Source organism: Neolamprologus multifasciatus, chromosome 9, assembly GCF_963576455.1.
Source record: "Neolamprologus multifasciatus chromosome 9, fNeoMul1.2, whole genome shotgun sequence".
NCBI lineage: Eukaryota > Metazoa > Chordata > Actinopteri > Cichliformes > Cichlidae > Neolamprologus > Neolamprologus multifasciatus.
The window spans coordinates 29,905,998-29,925,801 of NC_140447.1; the positions used below are offsets into that span (position 1 = coordinate 29,905,998).

Consider the following 19,804-nt stretch of genomic DNA (forward strand, 5'->3'; position numbering starts at 1 on the left):
TCGGACCTCTAACAGCCATTCATACAATGAATGGACCAGTGTCTACTTTTAATAGTTTGTTGTTGTTGTTTTTTTAAATTTGTAAGCTCTCTGGGACGACACAAAGTTTTTAATTTTATTATCACATAAAACAAAGAAAAGGGGAACAATCAAAAATCTTTAAAAAGAAAAAAAAAAGCATTTTTATTTTATTTTTATTACAATTTGGTCAAAATTAAAACTTATCCACTAAGTAGTTTCCCTGTAACAGCAAGAATGATGCTCAAAGACGACCTGGTTCCTTCCAAATTGATTTTATTCCACCTGTAATCTGAGGTTAGTACAGATCATCTCCAAACAGACTCCTGGTTTCTGGAGTTTTGTTACGACAGTCTGAAGCGCCTCCTCCCTTCCTGGGTCCTCCTTCATCTCCAGCAGGAAGCAGAAGTTCAGAGCTCGACCTTCGCGTGACGCTGCAGAGGAAGAGGAGCAGAGCGAGGAAGCGTCTTCAAACCGCCGATATGTCCGTGTTCACTTCCCCTCCCTCCTCCGTGTGGGGAACAAATTAAAAAAAAAAAAAAAAAGAAGAGACGAGTGTGGTGGCCATGTGTTTGATAGTCTCAGTCGTCGTCCACTGTGGGTGTGATGGTCACGCCTCTCCTGATTTGTCCCCAACCAATCAGACTGCAAGGAAGACAGAGAGAGAGAGAGTTACACATCAGGAGGCGTGTCTCTGACACTGCAGCCAGAAACATCTGTGCAAACACCACACGCATCTCCGCCCTCACTCTTACCGCCAGTGTTTCTCCACACGTCTGCTCAGAGCGATCTTCTCTCCGACCTCTGTGCACACCGGGTTAGTCAGCACGATTTTGGCCAGATCAGCTTTGACCGCACTGACACGGCCGCCTGTCGACAGCGAGCCGATGTTCACCATCAGCACCTCGTTCTTGGACAGTTTCTGAACCTGCAGGTCAGGAAGACAGTCGGGCTGTTAATACCAAAGTCTGAGAAGCTCACACATCTTTTCTCCCTTTCCCACAAGGCATTGCTCACCTTAGCAGCCTTCTTGTCTCCCTCCGTGCGGACTCCAAGCAGCCTCCTGAGCAGGAAATAGGAGATCTCGAGCTCAGTGAAGATCTCCGGGAGCGCTCCGACGGCGCCTAGCACCTGACCGACCATACGATCTGCTCGGCACAGCGTCGGGTCGATCTTGGTACCCACACCTGCACAAAACACATAGTTTACTCACGACTTCTCCACCATTTGGCTTGGTGCTGAAGTGACCAACTCATAAACATGATGAAGGGGATGTTGGTAAGTTTTGGGAGGACCAGGTCAAAGCTTAACACCGTTTTCATGCGGGGAGAGTAAGTGAAGGCGGTGAGGAGCTACAAATACCTGGGTGTTCACCTGGACTGGTGATGTAGCACCAAGGCTGTTTACTGTGAAGAACAGATATAACTCTACTTCCTGAGGAAACATTTCTTTTAAAAAAATACAGCACTTTTTGTTGCGGCCATCTTTTGGCGCAGCATCACAGCCGGTGACACCAGGAAGCCAAACAGGACAGTTCAGGTCAAACAGCTCGAGAGAGTTTATCAGCAGGAGGCTCCTTAGACTCTCTGGTAGTAAGAACAGATGCAGGACCGCCGTTTCTTAATTCAGTTTTTTATATTTGTTATCTTTTATCTTGTAGTATTGCAGCTTGCGTGTGTGTGTACTCTGGCTTTTATTTATAAAAGCTTGTGTGTTTTTAATAATCTGTATTTGCAGTACTGCAGTCTTTTTAAGAGGTTTAATAAAATAAACAGACCTAACTAACCAACACCAAAAGATAGGAAATCAACCCATCTACCCACCAACCAAGACAACCCAAACCTAACTAACACTACCTCTAATAACCAACTGACTAAAACCCAACTCTAACCCTCCAAACCCAAAAGAAAACCAAACAATTTACAACCAACCAAAACAACCTAGTAGGGCTGATCTATATCATACCGTTCATGGTAATACTGGTGTAATGTTGGGCAACCATAAGAAAATGAAATATTGCGATAGAATATGGGTAAAACGCGCGTGCGCAGTGCCTTTGTTTACATACGCACATGGTGGCGACACACAATGAGAAGAGCGAAAGTGGATCGTTGAATGAAACGATGAACCAGAACTGGTTTGTAAAAATGCTGCAACTTCAGTGGTGTGGAACTGGTTTAGCTTTCGTCCGTCAGATACACAACAAAGCACTATTTTTGGTAGAGCATGCTAGCGGGCCGTCGTTATTACCGTGATGTTTGGAAAATACGGCGCACTTAAAATCAATCCTTTGATTTTTCTGAAAGTCGACAGAGCCCCTTATAATCCCGTGTGCCTTATGTATGAACTCTGGTTGTGTTTACTGACCTCGAAACGATTTTATGTACACGGTGCTCAAAAATCTGTCAGATGTTTCAGTACGACTTTGCTAAGCTCTGAAGCCGCACCGCTTGATGGATTGTCGGAGCATTACGGCTATCGTAGGCGGGAGCCTCGCGGAGTGATACGTACTGTGCTTCAACATAATATTACCGTATTGTGTGTGTATAACCTCTTTTTAAGTTTTGTGGATGTTATACATGGTTATGATGAGGATATGTCAGCCAGTTTCCACTGGAAATGCCTTTTGGTTAAACTGTCAGCGAGGAATTTGCATTTGCACTGTTAAATTTTTATATAACTTTAATGCAAAAAACAGCTGCTTGTTTAAGTGAAAATACATTATTAGTGCAAAAAACCCATCAAAGTTGTGGAGTTGTAAAGTATTTTGTCTTGTGTCAATTATATCATCAGTTATATCGTTATCGCAAATTTTCAAATGTATATCATGATGAATATTTTTGGTCATATCGCCCTGCTCTACAAACTAACCTTTACCAAACCAATAAAAACAACCATCCAATCAACAAGCCTACCTCCTAACCAACCAATTAAAACAAACCAACCACCACAAACTCCACCAGTACCATCTAAAAACCAACCAATTAAAATACAACAAAAAGAAAAAACCTCAACCTACATATCTGCCCAATGAAAACAAACCCAACCTACCACCTATAGCCTACACCAGCATTCCTGTCAAGTAAAAAGAAGCCAGAGATTAAACTCGACTCTTTCCCCGTTTTCTCACATATGTAATTTTTTGAATGTCTGAAACATGCATCTCTCACTATGATCACCAGCTTCTCTCTTTACAGCATAAAACTGTCTTTACAGTGCAGTCAGGTAACAGAGCACAGAGTGCCTCTTACCGATGAGGCCTCCGGGAGCAGCGTACTGCAGATCGTTGTGCTCGGCGAACAGAGAGACGATCTTTGAGAAGATGGGTTTGCACATCAGCTTTCCCTCCTGGTCTTTGGACACAATACCTGGCCGCACCTCGATCTCCTGACCCACCTGGACACGCAGAGAAAGGCAGAGCAGAGTAAGGCGTTTGTCACTTCACACTGCTTCGAATCACCAATAATGTACTGATAAATACACTCTTACCTTGAGTACACCCTTAAGGATACTTCCTCCGGCCACACCTCCTTTCAGGTCGTCGACCTCACAGCCGGGTTTGTTCACATCAAAGGATCGAATGACTGAAACACAAAACACACAGAACATTAAAAAAACAAAACACTTACATAAAAGAATCAATGTTTGCGTTTTTACTCGTCTTACCAATGAGTCTGGGCTCGGATGTGAAATCTCTGATGGGCACGGGGATCTTTTTGACGATGTACTCACAAACCACCTCGATGTTGTACTTCAGCTGGGCTGAGATGGGAATGATGGGAGCGCCCTCGGCCACTGTGCCTGCAGGAGGAACATTAAAAGCATTTTCACTTCAGAGTTCATCTAATTGTGTTTATGCTGCAGAGCGCTGCGTGGCAACGGAAAGAAAACCCTCAAACACACATACAAAAAATAAATAAATCCTTCATTTGGTCTTTCAAACCTTAAATGGGAGTGAAACTTAACTTAAAAAATATATATCTTTGACATATATGTACAACAGAACTCACACAGAGTTCGGCCAGTGTAAATTCTGTAAAGCCCGGTTAAATATCGAAGTGTTTAAAGCTCCAGTGGGTCATATTCTGAGTGCGAGGGTGTATCATTTTAACTTTTTAATTATTCTATCATAAAAACCACACGTGCATGCATGTTATATTAAAGGTTGCAGTGTTTCCTTTCCAGAAGTTAAAGTCTGGGAACCAACGGTGGTACAATAAGAAGGCTAAGTTGATGCTAAACCGTCACACCTGAAATTCTAGAAATGGGCTACAAAATCTTTAAAGGGCCGACTGACCCTGCACGAAGGCCAGGATCTGCTCGTACTGCTCTTTCGCCTGGCTCTCCTTCACCAGGTCAATCTTGTTCTGCAGGATGAGGATGTGCTTCAGCTTCATGATCTCAATGGCGGCCAGATGCTCTGATGTCTGGGGCTGGGGACACGACTCGTTCCCAGCTGGCAGTTGAAGAGGACACAAAAACACAACGAGACAATTTTAATGTTTGGGGTCAGAGATGAGCACGACGCTGACTTTCTAATGTCATTAATCCTGGTAAAAGCACGGTCTGTTATATCCACCTCCTCTTTATCTGAACAAGGATAAGTTACCTGATTAGAGCCACTACAAAGCCATTAAGGGGAAATGTGATAAAGACGAAACACTCTTTCGTAACACCGCAGCTTAATCAAAGTTTTCAGAGACCCACCAATCAGCAGGAGAGCTGCGTCCATAACGGCTGCTCCGTTCAACATAGTTGCCATCAAAATGTCGTGACCGGGACAGTCCACGAACGACACGTGTCTGTGAGGAAGAAGACAGCCAACAGTCACCTTCATTTTCCCTCATTTTACTTTATTTCTATTGTGCTCAAACATTCAATTTCTTCTCCAGAACAGAAAACATTTAGTTCACCATCAAAAAGTTGTTTTTTGTTTGAGGATTCAGAGGTTCAGCCTCTGCATAAATGATCAAATGCTTTGCCTGTTCCTATCCGGTCTTACCTGACCAGTTTGAAGTTGCCCTTGGTGCCACTGATGTCTGTGGGAAACTCGTCTGGAGTGCTGCTGCCACATGACCTGTAGCACTCTGGCCGGGGACAGCTGGGATCATCCAGCTTGTAGACCTACGACGTGTGGAAGAGAAGCAAAAAGGTGAACTCCTCATCAGCATCTGCGAACCGGCGTTCATTCAGGAAGGGGCAGAGCTACGTTTGAGATATTCAGCACACACAGCAGCTGCAGTTTTTATTGTGTTTAGCGCTCAGTTTCACGTGACTACAAATACGATCTTTGTTTTGACTTCTTCTCTGTGACTCAAGCTCAAAGCTAAAAGGAACAACAACAGCACAACCAACAGTTCTTCCATATGTTCTACGCTGCCCCCTGGTGTCAACATGTAGAGAAACCCTTGGAAATCACCAAAATCAGCAAAATTATAAAGCAGAAAATTTCATCAGGGTGTCATTTGCTTACACATATTTAGCATTTATACTATTTACACCTAGATGTTTTCCAAATAAGCAAACTAACACTCCATGATTGAGCTGATCATTGATCAGGTTTAAGCATTACTCACACAGACTGGCAACCCCCCACCAACCAGTGGTCAATAAGGAAAATAAAGTGTATTCCTCATTATAAACCACCAAATTTGAGCACTTACTGGAGGACTGCAGACCAGAATGTAGGCCTATGTGACGGGGGCTTTCTCACCCACCAAAGGCTCGTTTTAAGGCATGAAAACCGTGACATGTAGAAGGAGGTCTGCAGATTTCAATCCTACCCAACACGTTCTCACTCCCAAAGCATAACATTTTATGCTAGGTGACAAATCGTCAACATATTACGTTTTCGGCTACCCACCACGTTCCTAAATGACGACCTCGGAAAAATGAGGAAATATGAGAACCGTATGGACTCAATCTACACATGTTCGCTCTTTTTCTTCAAATCACTTAGAAACACGCTATTTAACATCATTAAAGTCCTGTTTAAGGTGAGGAAAAAGGTTATGGTTAGGGCTAGGGATAAGGTTAGGTTTAGGGCTGGAATACAGGGCTGGAACGTCTATTACCGCGGGAGCGTCATTGCACTGGATTTCGGCCATAACCCGCCGCGTACCATAAGAACGCCGAAGGTCTCCTTTCGCGTTCCTCAGGAACGCCGCGGGACGTGACAAAACGTCGGCATGTTACGCCTCGGGAGTGAGAACGGGCTGTCCTACCAGTCCGCAGAGTTTAATCACCAATACTTTGGACCCCATTATACCCGTCGTTTCAGGAGGTCATGCACCTCTCGCTGTGGGTATCCTGGGATATTAAGTCAAACTCCAACTTAAACCCTTAAACTCTGAACCAACAAAAAGGCCTCTGAATGAGCCAAAAGTTCGATTTCATACAGAATGTCATCATTTTAACTGAGTAAAACAAAGCAGTTCTTTCAAAGATGGTGTTAGACTTTGAGATAAATGGCTTTAATCACTCCCAACCTGGAGAAACTGGGACCCACAATCAGCATTCTTACAGGCTTTCTCTTATCACAGACATTTATGCAAATGCACTGTTCCCTGTGGAAACAATTTGGATTGACAATAAAGTTAAATGTTTGTATTTGTAGCCTGTAGACGGGGAAGCTCAAGTTTGAAAGAGTGAATCCTGAACGTACAAACTTCCACTGCTCTTTAATCTCAAACATCGAGGTCCAAAAATAACACAAACGTCTGAGAAAATACACTCCCTCACCTTAGCGTTGGCATATCCAAGCTTGATGGTGATGTTCCTCTCCAGCTCATTCTTGAACCTGACGGTGTGCACGCCAGAAATAGCTTTCACTACTGTGGACTTTCCGTGGGCCACATGACCGATGGTGCCTAAGAGAGAAGAAGGCGGAGGTCAAAACGTCTATCAAACTCTACAGAGACGTCGAATCCGGTCAGCTGTCTCCCATACCGATATTGATGGTGGCCTGTCTGCTGATGATCTCCGGAGAGAGAGGTGTCAAGGTCGACACGTCCTGACAAAGAGAACAATTCAGGTTAATGGCTCGTCATGCCAGGACCGACTGTATCAGAGCGAGCGGCGTGCTTAATCCCAAAGAACAACGAGGGGCAGCAGCTCACAGGCGGAAACAAAACCACCCGGGATTGTTCTCATAAAGCAGCACAGAACAGCAATAATCCCTCAAGTACTCTACTTTACCAACATTATAACAGAAATCACTGGGAATTTTATTGTAGGAGTGTCTAAAGAAGCAGAGTTTCAGGTGATGACTGTGTCTGGTAACAAAAGAGTTTGATGGCGACTACAGTGTGTGAAGAGCACGAAAACAGGACTGTTTTAATGGACCAGGCCCTGATTACAGGTAAACAATAAGGTTTTGTTTCCCCTGTAGGACACATGCAGCACTACACGCAGTGTTTTTGTTCTCATCTCGTTAAGTCACAACTAACGAGAACTTATGTTGAACAAAGACTGATGTTATTTAGTATAAACACACGAAAAACACGCTGAAAGTCGTATCTTTGACCCACATTTTTTTGGTACCAATTTCCATTTATATAAAAGGTGAAAATATGAGCTACAACAATGTAAATCCAATGAGTTGGAATGAAAGCTTTACAAGCTCAGTGATGGTCTCTTTTTACAGCTTGGACTAACAAGAAGGATGTAAGCTTATAAAGGTGTTTTTATGCCGGACTAAACATTAAGAACCATTTTCTAGATTCTAGCAAAGATGGAGCTAACTCCGTGGAGCTAACTAAAATTAAACCGGGATAAACAGGCTTCAATAACGCTGATAACTATGAATATCAAATTAGTCTTTCAACGTGTGAATCGTGTTAAATGTGGCTGAAATAACGCTGTATTTCGGGCTGGAAGTGCAACGGGTCTGAGCTTTCCGCCCAGCCTGGGCCCTTGCGTCATGTGCCGGGTGGCGCAGCACCGGCATCCGTTACTATTCTCCCGGCCTTCTGTGACCGTTTTACCGAAACAACGGGCCACCGACAGCCGCCAACGTAAAACCACACTGTTGTAAGCACGATATACAAACACTTACCAGAGTACTGAGGTCCTGTTTGGCCAAGTGAGGCTGACCGAGCGTTGTGCCTGACTCGTCGCCCGCCATCTTGAAAGAAAAGGGAATGAATAAGGAGGCCCGGCCGAATGCCTGATCTATCGATTAAACCTGCACTCCCCTTCGCCTAAAATGTTTTCCGACAAAATAAATTTTACTGCCTGGAAGCCTGCAAGAATTTATTACAACTTTAGAAGCAGATGTGCGGTATGGGTTTTTTTTAGCGGTAACTTCCAGGTATAATTTTAAACTTAAGCGATCCGCCCAAGTAAAAGTGTAGTTGGGTCCTTTCTCGAGGGCTGATGCAACAACCGGAGCGGCTCTCAATTTCTGCTGTAAATTTAAACCAGTTTAATAACCGCACACTGCTGCTGTTCGTATCTCCTTAACAGCTGCTCATCAGGGAAACAGACATGCGTCCCAAATTTATAGTCCTCTTTTAATGAAAGAAGTGTACGTTCATCCATGTGACGGGTCCGTCGCGATTTAGTTACGTCATCTGACTAACGTTTTGTAGTTCTGGCTGTTTGGTCTATCTGAGTAGGATTACTATTATTTTATAGTAGTTTGGTTAAGTTAAAATAAATAAATAAATTAAATGCCATAAAACCTGATTTGGGGAGACGTTAGTTAGGCTATAGCAATTATGGTTAAAATATAATTCACTCATTATTTAGGCTGTGAAAACATCAGGTAATGATGACCCCCTGAACACCCACTTCCAGGGTGAAGGTAAAAGGGCCTTTCTTGGTAATTTTGAGCATCTTTGTGGTCGTTTTTCATTTATTCAAATGAAACATTAAAGTTACATTAAAGTTTTCTTTTTCGTGTTTTTTTAATTGCTAGAAAAGCAAAATCGTGTTGGGATGCTAACTTTTCTTTTTTCCATAAAAGTACAGAGCAGGGGCGATTCTAGGATTCTAATTTTTAGGTGGGTCAGCTTCTAATCATAATTTCGTGTGCAGTGCCTTGTAATTATTATTAATGGAATATGCTGTTTGCAAACGTAATCAGCCTTTTTCACAAACCCCAGTTCAGTTGGATACACATTAGTTCATCATCATCAAGTACATAAAGAAGCATTATTCAGTAGAGACACTGAAAAATCAGCCTGCCACTCCATAGACCTGTACACGAAGCAAACTGCTAATAGAGTTGTTTTATATTAAAGAAAAGAAACACAATCCCTCCCTTTGTTATACAGACTCAGCATCATGTACCCAGATTTCAGGAGTGGAGAATAGATTTGTAGTCCGTCACATCTGTGCAGTGGCAGCCATCCTGTTCAGCCTTGTTTAGAGTGACACAGTGTGAATCCTGTAAAATAACATTCATATCAATGTGTTCTGTTTAGGATGTCCGCTGGCATTTTTAAGTGTCCTACTGGAAAACACACAAAGTCTCAGTGAAGTACATGAAAAACTACTCTGTGAAAAATAACTTTTGTTTTTCCAGCTAACTTCACTATTTGCTCCCTGATTTCTCCCGTTCATGTACAACCTCTCTGTCCTCTCTCTCCATCCTCCTCACTCAACTAGAAAATAACAAAAATATATTCCAATAAAAATGATTATAAGACATGCGTGTTTCTATTTGCTCTCTCTCTCTGGTGTCTTCATTCCTGCTCTCCATTTTAGTCAAAGCGTGTTTTAAATCTGCATCACTGATTTGTGTCATTAAATTAAATCTGCTCTTTCATCCCCAACAACAAAGTCTTATTTAAGCAATCAAACATTAGTACTGTTAATATAGTTATTGTAGGGGCGCTCTGAACTCGCCTACGGCCCAGATTCGGTGCACATGTATGTACAGATTCCTGTGTGATAGATGAAACGCTGTGATTAACGCCATTCACAGAGTGGATTCCCCACTCTGCGTGAATGGTACTCATGGTCATTGATCAACGATCATCACAATTTACATGTTAACGATGACGAAGCTGACACCAAGTTTCAGTCCTTATGCAGATGCACTGTTTAGAAGATCAGGAAACCTATGGAATCAGAACGATGCCACCTTGAAACGAAACCGAAAAAAATATTGAAACCGAAAAAAATGGATTGAAACCGAAAAATGGTTTGAAACCGAAAGAAAATGGATTGAAACTGAAAAAAAAAAATGTAAGCGAAAACAAAAAAATTACAGTTTCAATTAATTGTTTTTCACTATCAAATTTTTTTTCCGGTTTCAATACAAGATTTTTCAGTACATTTATTTCAGTTACAATATTTTTTTTCGGTTTCAATATTTTTTTCGGTTTCGTTTCAAGGTGGCATCGTTCTGATTCCATAGAAACCCAGTAGTCCACAGAAGTCACGCTGATGAGTGAAAACGACGTCCAGATGAACAAAGTGAACTTTCTGGGAATTCTTTACCTGGATGATTGAGGACTGACCATTTGTACATTTATGTGAGTGCATTATTCATGTGAAAGTGTGTAGCGTAGTTATTTTATTTTCAATGTTTAGCATCTCTTTAAAAACAAAATCATTTTAAGTGTTTTTGTGCTTTTTTTTCCTCTTCGTGCGTGGTTTGAGTAAGTTAGCCATCATCGCAAACCGGTGTTGTGCCAAAAAGTGATTGTCTGCCAAAAACTGATTTCCAATGTTTCTGTGTATTTTTTCTGTGTAATATCTTTACGTATGTTCGTAAATACACTTCGGTGAACAGGGTTTACAAAAGGGTTATATAGAGAATTAAAAAATTATCCGTTTTTCAAGTATCTTTACAACTCTGTGTCATTGTACTTACATTATAACCAATCCGGTCCTTTATCCCCACTTAAAATATTTTTACAGAACTATTGTAATATTTGCTGCCATTTCTGCTGTCCTCCTGGCCAACTTACTCTTACAAAAGACATTTTTAATGTTAATGAGATCTTTTTTAACTGCATAAATAAAGGTTCTATAAAAGTCGCTGCCAAAAACTGATTGCGGCTTCTACCTTGTTACATGAATGTTGTTTGTGGCTCAAGATGACTTTATGTCATCCATAAGCGATGCATTTGACATATGTTTCATATATTATAGCCCAACAAGTTACTTATAGCAGTTTAAATACAAGCAATCAGTTTTTGGCAAATACCGGAAATCAGTTTTTGGCAGACAATCACTTTTTGGCACAACACCGGCTATGTTTAGGGACTTGTTCTTTCTCGTTGGAGTGATTCCTCTTGGTAAATACACGATCTTTGATGCAGCGCCGCACTACGCCCTTCAGTTCCGCCCAAAAGGGAAATGACGCCGGTGCAGAAAATGGCGTCCGCAGAGCCTGTGGTCCGCTGTGGCTTTTTACCCGTTTAATTTAGCTCCGTGTGGGGGGTCTGTGCGATTGGCAGATGGACGCTGATGCCAACATGGCAGTGCAACGCTGCCACCCGCTTTCTTGATCTCGGAATCGAACTCGCAACTTGATGTCCGACGGAGCCAGAGCTGGCTGGTCGAAGAGGGGTTGTGGAGATTCGCACCGCCGAGGTGAGACGGCTGGATTTAGGCTAAGCTAAAGCGGCTCCGCCGGTCTAAGCAGCTGTCGGAGCCCCTGTAGCTCCAACTCGGAGTCGTGACAGCGAGTTTAGCCAAACACGGAGCGAAATATCCGCTCAGTTTGCGACAGTTTCCTCCTTTATCTTCCACAAATGTACGCCGCCATGTTCCGTCAGTACAGCCGAGTGTGGGGACCGTTATCCGCCAGCGTTAGCCTTTGTTTTGGAGCTCCAGTCGCGGCTCGGAGCAAGCTGTCCCCCCGCTGCCGTTTGAAGAAGTAAACACGGAAACCGAGGGCAGTTTAAACCCCGTGTTGGTGCAGATTTAACACGTTCGCGCGAGGCTTATTTTGGTGACAAGTGTGCGGATGTTTTCTTTTTCACCTGGAGGCAGACCCAGGTGAGGTCAGCCACCGGGTGAGAGAGATGAAAACGAGGCTAGACCGACTCAGCGAGCTGCTTTCTGTTGCCTACATCCCGTTTTCCCTGAAAGCAGCGCTGACAGGACTAATCAGCTATAGTACCAAACAAGCTTAAACAAAGCCTCAACTTTCGTTAACAATTTAGCCTTAACACACATTTCCAGCTCCGCTAGAGTAGCTTAGCATGATCCTCATTTCTCAGAGGCGGAAGACTTTTGGCATATTCACAAAAGCATTGATATAATAAAAAATCTCAATCTTCATAATTAAAACATCTCAAACTGGGACACGCACGTGAGACCTGACTTGGAGAGCAGGTTGAGAAGAAACACCTTTCACATAAACTAATGTATCTGTTCAGTACTTGTCGCTTTAACGTTGGATTTTCCTTTAAATTGTCACAGGAAACTCTTACCAAAGAGCCAGTAAATTAAATATTCCTGTAACTGCCGAGGACGTGTGTTTTACAGCACTTCTGTGCATGAGAGCTGTGATTTACAAGCCCCTGAACGCACCGTGGACTGTCTTCCTCTTCATCTAAGCCTTCTTTGTCTCTGAGAGCATCTTTTTCTGTCTCCCGTCAGAACCAGGCAAGCACAAACACAGGAAATGCGAGCGGCCCCTTAGCGCTCAGCCGTCGAAGCCTGTGATTGTTCGCCCGGGCTCCAAAAGGTACGTCAAACACGCAGAACTCCACCATAAATATACATGTTTATCTCCACTCCGCCCTCCTCCAGACCATCTGCCTCATTTCGGCTGCTGACTTTTAGGATGTGATGGGGGAAGGGCGAGGGGTCAAAGGTTAAAGTCTTGGATCCTTAAATTTAGCTATGATACCAGTGATTTTTAATGCTTTAGAAGTAATAGAAGTTATTCTATCACATTTATTTCCACTTCTTCATGTACAGATGATGAAAAAAATAACAATACTTGTAGTTAACTGAAATACCGAACTAGTAATAGTGATTCGATGGGTTATTTCCCACGTTTCTTTCCCATACACCCTGTTATTCCTGTCACCCACAGCTTCCATCATTCCATCAGCTTCCAGTTTATTACAGTCTGGGTGGTTTTAAATTCAGGGGTTATTTTGGTTTCATCTCTTGAAAACAATAACTTTATATCTGACGCCTGAGATTTTACCATCTGTGTCTTCAGACAATCTCATATTTGGACTGAAGTTCGGACCCAAAAAGCTACATCAGGGTATCGTTTGATTGCGCGGCGCGTCAGCAGCAGGAGAGCTGACGTAGCACAGAAGCTAAAAGCAGCATCAGTTTGGAGGGATTTCTCTTCTCCTGTTCGGTCTGTGAGGAGGTCGCATGTAGTGAAACTGAGAGCAGAGGAAGTAGAAACAGGCACGGCGTGCATCACTAGTCAACTAGACCTTGCTGCTCTAGTCGGCCAGTAAACGAATTATTAACGTAGCGACCGTTAGCTGTGGTTCTAAAGAGTTTATGACGCCACCAGCTGGAGGTGCTGGTCTCGTCCCGTGATTGTTGTCATGAAGTTATCAGAGTCTGACGGCAAAATCTTGAAGGATAATCAGCAGGTAAATGGCCTGTATTTATATAGCGCTTTACTAGTCCCTAAGGACCCTAAAGCGCTTTACACAACCAGTCATCCACCCATTCACACACTGGTGATGACAGCTACATTGTAGCCACCCTGGGGCGCACTGACAGAGGCGAGGCTGCCGGACACTGGCGCCACCGGGCCCTCTGACCACCACCAGTAGGCAACGGGTGAAGCGTCTTGCCCAAGGACACAACGACCGAGACTGTCCAAGCCGGGGCTCGAACCGGCAACCTCCCGATTACAAGACAAACTGCCAACTCTTGAGCCACGATCGCCCAGGTAACCAACAGAATCCTAAATACAACTGATTTCCATGCCAGCCTGTTCCTGAGCTGAATAACCTCCAAGATTTCCCCCCAAAAACAAACTGCAGGCTGTAATAAACTGGAATCCTCTGTTAATCCCACCATCATTTTACCTCCATTCAACTTGTATGTATATTTTTTGTATCATGATGAGTAAACACATGTATATGAACACTAAACTGCTGACATGAGTGTGGAGACTAAAAGGATGATTTCTGATTGTAAATCATGTTTCTGGTGCAAGTTTGCAGGAGTTCACGCTTTAACTGTGTTGGCTTTGTCGTCCAGGTGATTGACGCTCAGAAAAGGGACTTTGTTAGCATCTGCTGGACACAAGGGGCACTGTCCTCTGATTGGCTCGGACAACCCCCTCTGACATGCCCGTGGCCAATCAGAGGTGAGTGTGCTGCGTGTGTGTTTACGTTCTCGGTGAGCACGCGTGAGTTTCTGTGTGTTTGTGTTGTGCGTGTGAAGGGTTTCCTCTCTTCTCCGTCAGCTGGCGCGTTGCGGTTGGTGCGCGGCGGCTGACGTGCGAAGCTTTTTAACATCCCTTTAAATGACCTTCCAGCTCCTCGCTCGCTGTTTCTCAGCACCTTTGTGTCCTTGGAGAGACGTCTCTTCTCTGTGTGATTTTCGTGTGGTTGTTATTTCCTCACGGTTCATCCCTTTCTCCGTGTTCACGCTTCTCTTCTGGCTCGCTCGCGCCTTCAGGTGTGTTATGTCGGGGGCGGATGTGGAGGTGTACCTGTCTCAGGTGCACGATGGGAGCGTGTCGTCGGGCTTCAGGGCGCTGTACGAGGAGCGTCTGCTGCTGGACGTCACGCTGTTGATCGAGGAGCACCACTTCCAGGTACGCAACTACAGCACGTGTCACACGATGCTCCGTTTAAAGGATGAGGGTTTGGTCTTTGACCCCGTTTGGTTTGCTCCTCCCACTTTCAGGCCCACAAGGCGCTGCTGGCCACCCAGAGCGACTACTTCCGGGTGATGTTCACGGCAGACATGAGGGAGCGGGACCAGGACAAGATCCACATGAAGGGGCTGACGGCTGCTGGGTTCGGCCACATTCTCCGCTTCATGTACTACGGCTCGCTGGAGCTCAGCATGCCCACGGTGCAGGAGATCCTGCAGGTAACGCGCACGCAGTTCAACGGAGCTCCTCGTGAGCCCCTCGTGAGCCTCAAAATTCAACCCGCCGTCGCTTTAAGAACGCGTCTTCCTCTCCCCGCAGGCGGCCATGTACGTCCAGCTGACGGAGGCGGTGGAGTTCTGCTGCTCCTTCCTGCTGGCTAAGATCTGCCTCGAGAACTGCGCCGAGGTCATGCGTCTCCTGGAGGACTTCAGCGTGGGCGTGGAGGGCGTCCAGGAGCAGCTCGACAACTTCCTGCTCGAAAACTTTGTCCCACTCATGAGCCGACCCGACTTCCTGTCCTACCTCAGCCTCGAGAGACTGCAGGTTTGATTAAACGAGCACAGATTTGATATATATTTTATTATACGTCACGCTTTTCTTTGTTATGAAGTCTGAGAAATAGTTGTTAAAGCGACAGTTTGACAAAGAAAGACGTTTCTAAACGGATAAAATGATCGACTGTGTGTCGAATCTTTATTTATATAAAGATTCTGGAACTAAACTAAACTGTATGACTTCTTTCTGATTTAAAAAATTCATCTGAAAATGTGTGTTTACTCTTCTTATTTGCACTCCTGTGCAGGCATCCTCACACCTTTAATAGCAGTGTGTTTTATTGACGGTCTTGGGCTGTGTCTGACTCCCGGTGCATGTTTTAAAGAAAACTGCAAATACATTAGTGAGGTACAAATAACCCAGACTGCAAGAGAAATGTTTCCCGGGGGGTTCAGGAAAAAGCGATGAGAAAATTAAAGGCACATTTGTTGTTTTCGGTACTCATAAAATGTATTTTATGCAGCAGCTGTTGGTAAATATCAACGAGAGAGTTTAGCTGTTGGATAAATCTCACCCTTAAACTCAAACGAATCCAAAGTAAAGCCTCCACGGTCCTGTTTAAGTCCTTTTTTGAACCTTCTCGTTCCTGTTATGTGTTAATTCGTGCAGATGTCAGTAAAGTCATGTAGCCAGCTTTAATAAGGAGGTGGAAACATAACCTGAATTCATTCTTATGAAGTGTTAGTTAATCTGAAACAAAGCAGCAAACACAGAGTGCAGCTGGGATCACAGCCTCTCTCTGAGCTGACGGTGCAGAGACGTATGTGGAGAATAAGAAGTTCTGAGAGGCAGAGAAGGTGTAAGAAAGAGACGGGAGAGGAAGATTATTACTTTGAGATGTAGCAGCTGCTCAGTGACATTTGATAGAATAGAAATTTAAAGCTTACCTGTAATCTTAGGTTTAGACCTGCAGAGTAGGGCTGCCACAAACGATTACTTTGATAGTCGACTAGTCACCAATTATTTTTGCGATTAGTCGACTAATCAGATCATCATCCATTGGACGTAAAACGTACAGCTTATTGCACCAGCAGCATCTGCTCTTATATAACTATCATTAGCTTACAGCTTTAAGTGTTTAAGGTATGTGCTAACTAAAAATAAAGACAAGATGATAGTTTGTTAAATTTTAATGACATTTGCAGATTGTTTCGGTGAAGTTTAATAAACTCCTTGCTATCTAAAATATAACAGGACACCGGAGTATATTCAGTTGTCTGCTTGACGTTTATTCAGCTGTGTAAAAACTATCACTTTAATCTCAGCCAAACCGATTTACTCAGGAACAAATAAAATACTAAAAAAAAGCCAAACAATAACATTTGTAAGTTCTAAGTGACTTATATATCATGTTTAACCTGAGTAGCGAAAGACGGCGGTGGGTTTGAAAACGATTTGCCGAGTCCGGTGTTCTCACGGCTCTAGTTAGCCTAGCCCCCGGCTAGCTATCAAGCTAGTGGCTAACAGACGTCTCCGAAAACGTCGGAGCGCTTTTGAAAATATGTGGTGTCTTGATAAACTGAGCAGATATTTGAGGTTTACACAGCTACATTCTCGCCTGAAAATATGTTAAACGTTTATTTTGTGACCCAGAAAGAATAATAAGAGTAATATTAAAACTAACTAGCTGCCGCCATTGTTGGAAACTGAGCTGGGCTGCTACTTCTTCTTCTTCGGGGTTTAACGGCAGCTGGCATCCTTGTACATGCAGTGCTGCCCTCTTCTGTTTCAGTCCGTTATTACACTCTTAAATCCTACTACTTATTCCTGCGTCTTTTGGGATCTTACAAAGCTTCAAACGACGCGTCGACTATTAAATCAGTCGTCGACGATTTTGATAGTCGACGTAATCGTGGCAGCCCTACTGCAGAGACTCAAGCACATGCACAGGTCTCTGATGGGATGGATTTTCTGTTTTGGGAGTAATATTTTGTTGAAAATGCTCCAGAGATGCCTTAATGTTTTCTGCTGTATTGCATTTTCTCATCTGCACTGTTTTCTCTAGTTGCTGTGCATTGATCTCTTGTGGTCTCTGTAGTGTTTGTGGAAGTTTGCAGGGCTTAAATTTGGGGGGAAATATTTAAAAGTGACAACGAACCTCCTGTTTGTCTGATCCAGGCGTACTTGAACAGCGACGCTCTGAGTCGCTTCCCAGAAATCGAGCTGTACGAAGCAGTGCAGGCGTGGCTGCGGCACGACCGGCGGCGCTGGAGGCACACGGACACCATCGTGCAGTCCATCCGCTTCTGTCTCATGACCCCGGCCAACATCTTTGAGAAGGTGAGCGCTGCTTTCTGACCGATGTAAACGGGGACGGTCGCCTTCATTGTTTGAGCTTCGTCGCCTTCGTCACCGTAGCGACGTTAAGCCTACAGCCAGCCCCGTAATTCACAGCTTTCCTCCACTCAGGTGAAGACGTCGGAGTTCTACCGTTACTCCAGGCAGCTGCGGCAGGAGGTCGATCAGGCTCTCAGCTACTTTCATGATGTCAACCAGCAGCCCCTGGTGGAGACACGCTCCAACCGCATCCGCTCCGTCCGCCCGCAGACGGCCGTGTTCAGGGGAATGATTGGCCACAGCATGGTCAACAGCAAGATCCTCCTGCTGCAGCGTCCAAAGGTAGCCGCTCGTTTACCTACATGGAAGGAAGCGTACACTTTTTGTGCGCTTCCTGTCCGACACGTCTATCTTGCCTCCCTTTCTGAGCGCTCCTCGTCCCATCGGCTGTTGGGGAGAATATCTCCGAGCTGCCTCGCTGGTCCTCCTTTAAAGTTCAGGATGGAGTGTTTGGATCTAACTGGTTAACTGTGTCTCAGGTGTGGTGGGAGCTGGAGGGACCTCAGGTGCCGCTGCGACCCGACTGCCTGGCCATCGTCAACAACTTCGCCTTCCTGCTGGGCGGAGAGGAGCTGGGGCCCGACGGTGAATTTCACGCCTCCTCTAAAGTGTACCGCTACGACCCTCGACAGAACTCGTGGCTACGCATGGCGGACATGTCTGTGCCCAGGTGAGAGAACTCCGAGGTCACGGCTGCATAGTGAAGAGCCGATTTCCACGCCGACCTTCTTCTGAGTTGTTTGTTTGTCGTTCGCAGGTCAGAGTTCGCCGTGGGCGTCATTGGAAAGTTTATTTACGCCGTGGCGGGCCGCACGCGAGACGAGACCTTCTACTCCACGGAGCGATACGACATCACAGAGGACCGCTGGGAGTTCGTGGACCCGTACCCCGTCAACAAGTACGGCCACGAGGGAACCGTCCTGAACGGGAAACTGTACATCACGGGCGGCATCACCTCCTCCTCCACCTCCAAACAGGTGTGCGTGTTCGATCCGGGCCGGGAAGCAGGAGGTGGGGGCGGAGGGGGGAGCGCGGGCGGGTCGGACTCACACAGGACACGCGCTGGCCGCGGCCCGCTGCTGCCCGGCACCCACGCCAGCTGCTGGGAGAACAAATCTAAAATGAACTACGCCCGCTGCTTCCACAAGATGATCTCTCACAACGGGAAGCTGTACGTGTTCGGAGGCGTGTGCGTGATCCTGCGGGCGTCCTTCGAGTCGCAGGGCTGCCCGTCCACGGAGGTGTACAACCCAGAGACTGATGAGTGGACCATCCTCGCCTCCATGCCCATCGGGCGCAGCGGTCACGGGGTGGCGGTGCTGGACAGGCAGATCATGGTGCTGGGCGGTCTGTGTTACAACGGCCATTACAGTGACTCCATCCTCACGTTCGACCCAGAGGAAAACAAGTGGAAGGAGGACGAGTATCCCAGGATGCCTTGCAAACTGGACGGTCTGCAGGTGTGCAGTCTGCACTTCCCAGAGTACGTGCTAGAGCACGTGAGACGCTGCAGCTGAGGTCTGCTCCACCGCACGCCTCCTTTTATAGAAACGCACCGTCACGGACTGAAGTTTCCTGCTGAGGGGTGGGGGGGCGGGATCAGGTGTTTACAGGTGGGAGACTACAGGCTTTTAAACTGGAGACCAGCACTTACCTTAAGGTGAGGAAAATGGCTGGGGCCATAGCGTTGCTCTTCCTAAACGAAGGAAGCAGCAGTCAAAGCGTGGCGCGTGAGACGCCACCCGTGAACATTTTTAGCTTTCTCAGAAAACACAGGAAAAAGTAATCGTTCGGAGGAAAGAAAAATGGTTTCATTCTGCCGGTTTATGTTCGGACTATGGTCAGCTTCCTGTTCTACTTCTCACCTTCTGTATTTAGGCGCTCCGGTCAGGCTTACCGCAGAAACGCACTGGAAGCGCCCGATTCTGACGCACCAGTCGAACAAACCTGCACCACAAATCCTACTTGAATTAGGTTCGTTTCTTTTGACGCCATCTGTTAGTGAGTGATTATATCAAACACTGGAAAAAGCCCTATAAATATATAACAACAAACATACAGTCGGGTATAGAAACAAGCTGTAACACTGTATACACTGTAGTGTAGTCATTTTAGAGC

The 19,804-nt window shown here is 45.1% G+C and overlaps 2 protein-coding genes across 5 annotated transcripts; one reads left to right on the forward strand and one right to left on the reverse strand.

The window, feature by feature from the left end:
* Positions 1-101: 101 nt before the first annotated feature.
* eif2s3 (eukaryotic translation initiation factor 2, subunit 3 gamma) lies at positions 102-8,297 on the reverse strand. The gene is made up of 12 exons (XM_085171933.1): positions 8,075-8,297; positions 6,967-7,030; positions 6,760-6,887; positions 5,021-5,142; positions 4,726-4,820; positions 4,316-4,474; positions 3,685-3,819; positions 3,508-3,602; positions 3,270-3,414; positions 1,036-1,205; positions 774-946; positions 102-663 (listed from the first exon to the last, which is right to left on the reverse strand). The coding sequence occupies exons 1-12, from the start codon at positions 8,141-8,143 to the stop codon at positions 600-602; spliced, it is 1,419 nt and encodes a 472-aa protein (XP_085028059.1). The 5' UTR covers positions 8,144-8,297; the 3' UTR covers positions 102-599.
* Positions 8,298-10,262: 1,965 nt separating this feature from the next.
* klhl15 (kelch-like family member 15) lies at positions 10,263-19,481 on the forward strand. Of its 4 annotated transcripts, none has more exons than XM_085171907.1 (10): positions 10,263-10,502; positions 12,583-12,670; positions 14,170-14,278; positions 14,593-14,731; positions 14,824-15,012; positions 15,113-15,337; positions 17,468-17,629; positions 17,759-17,968; positions 18,166-18,356; positions 18,444-19,481. In XM_085171907.1, the coding sequence occupies exons 3-10, from the start codon at positions 14,259-14,261 to the stop codon at positions 19,201-19,203; spliced, it is 1,896 nt and encodes a 631-aa protein (XP_085028033.1). In that variant the 5' UTR covers positions 10,263-10,502; positions 12,583-12,670; positions 14,170-14,258; the 3' UTR covers positions 19,204-19,481. The 4 variants fall into 4 exon arrangements, with proteins under 4 accessions (XP_085028033.1, XP_085028031.1, XP_085028034.1 ...); XM_085171908.1 differs by lacking the exon at positions 10,263-10,502 and adding an exon at positions 11,512-11,568 and having other exon boundaries at positions 12,583-13,550; positions 13,856-14,278; XM_085171906.1 differs by lacking the exon at positions 10,263-10,502 and adding an exon at positions 11,529-11,568.
* Positions 19,482-19,804: the final 323 nt, after the last annotated feature.

What these genes read in the sequence shown, in the direction of transcription:
- eif2s3 (XM_085171933.1), bottom strand. Translation starts at nt 8,143, where the DNA reads ATGGCGGGCGACGAGTCAGGCACAACGCTCGGTCAGCCTCACTTGGCC. An exon ending in AACAGGACCTCAGTACTCTG is followed by an intron (nt 7,031 to 8,074) that starts GTAAGTGTTTGT and finishes TCTCTTTGTCAG; the next exon opens with GACGTGTCGACCTTGACACC. An exon ending in TGCTCCCGGAGGCCTCATCG is followed by an intron (nt 1,206 to 3,269) that starts GTAAGAGGCACT and finishes TGTTTTGTGCAG; the next exon opens with GTGTGGGTACCAAGATCGAC.
- klhl15 (XM_085171905.1), top strand. Translation starts at nt 11,508, where the DNA reads ATGTCCGACGGAGCCAGAGCTGGCTGGTCGAAGAGGGGTTGTGGAGAT. An exon ending in TCGAGGAGCACCACTTCCAG is followed by an intron (nt 14,732 to 14,823) that starts GTACGCAACTAC and finishes TCCCACTTTCAG; the next exon opens with GCCCACAAGGCGCTGCTGGC. An exon ending in TCAGCCTCGAGAGACTGCAG is followed by an intron (nt 15,338 to 17,467) that starts GTTTGATTAAAC and finishes TGTCTGATCCAG; the next exon opens with GCGTACTTGAACAGCGACGC.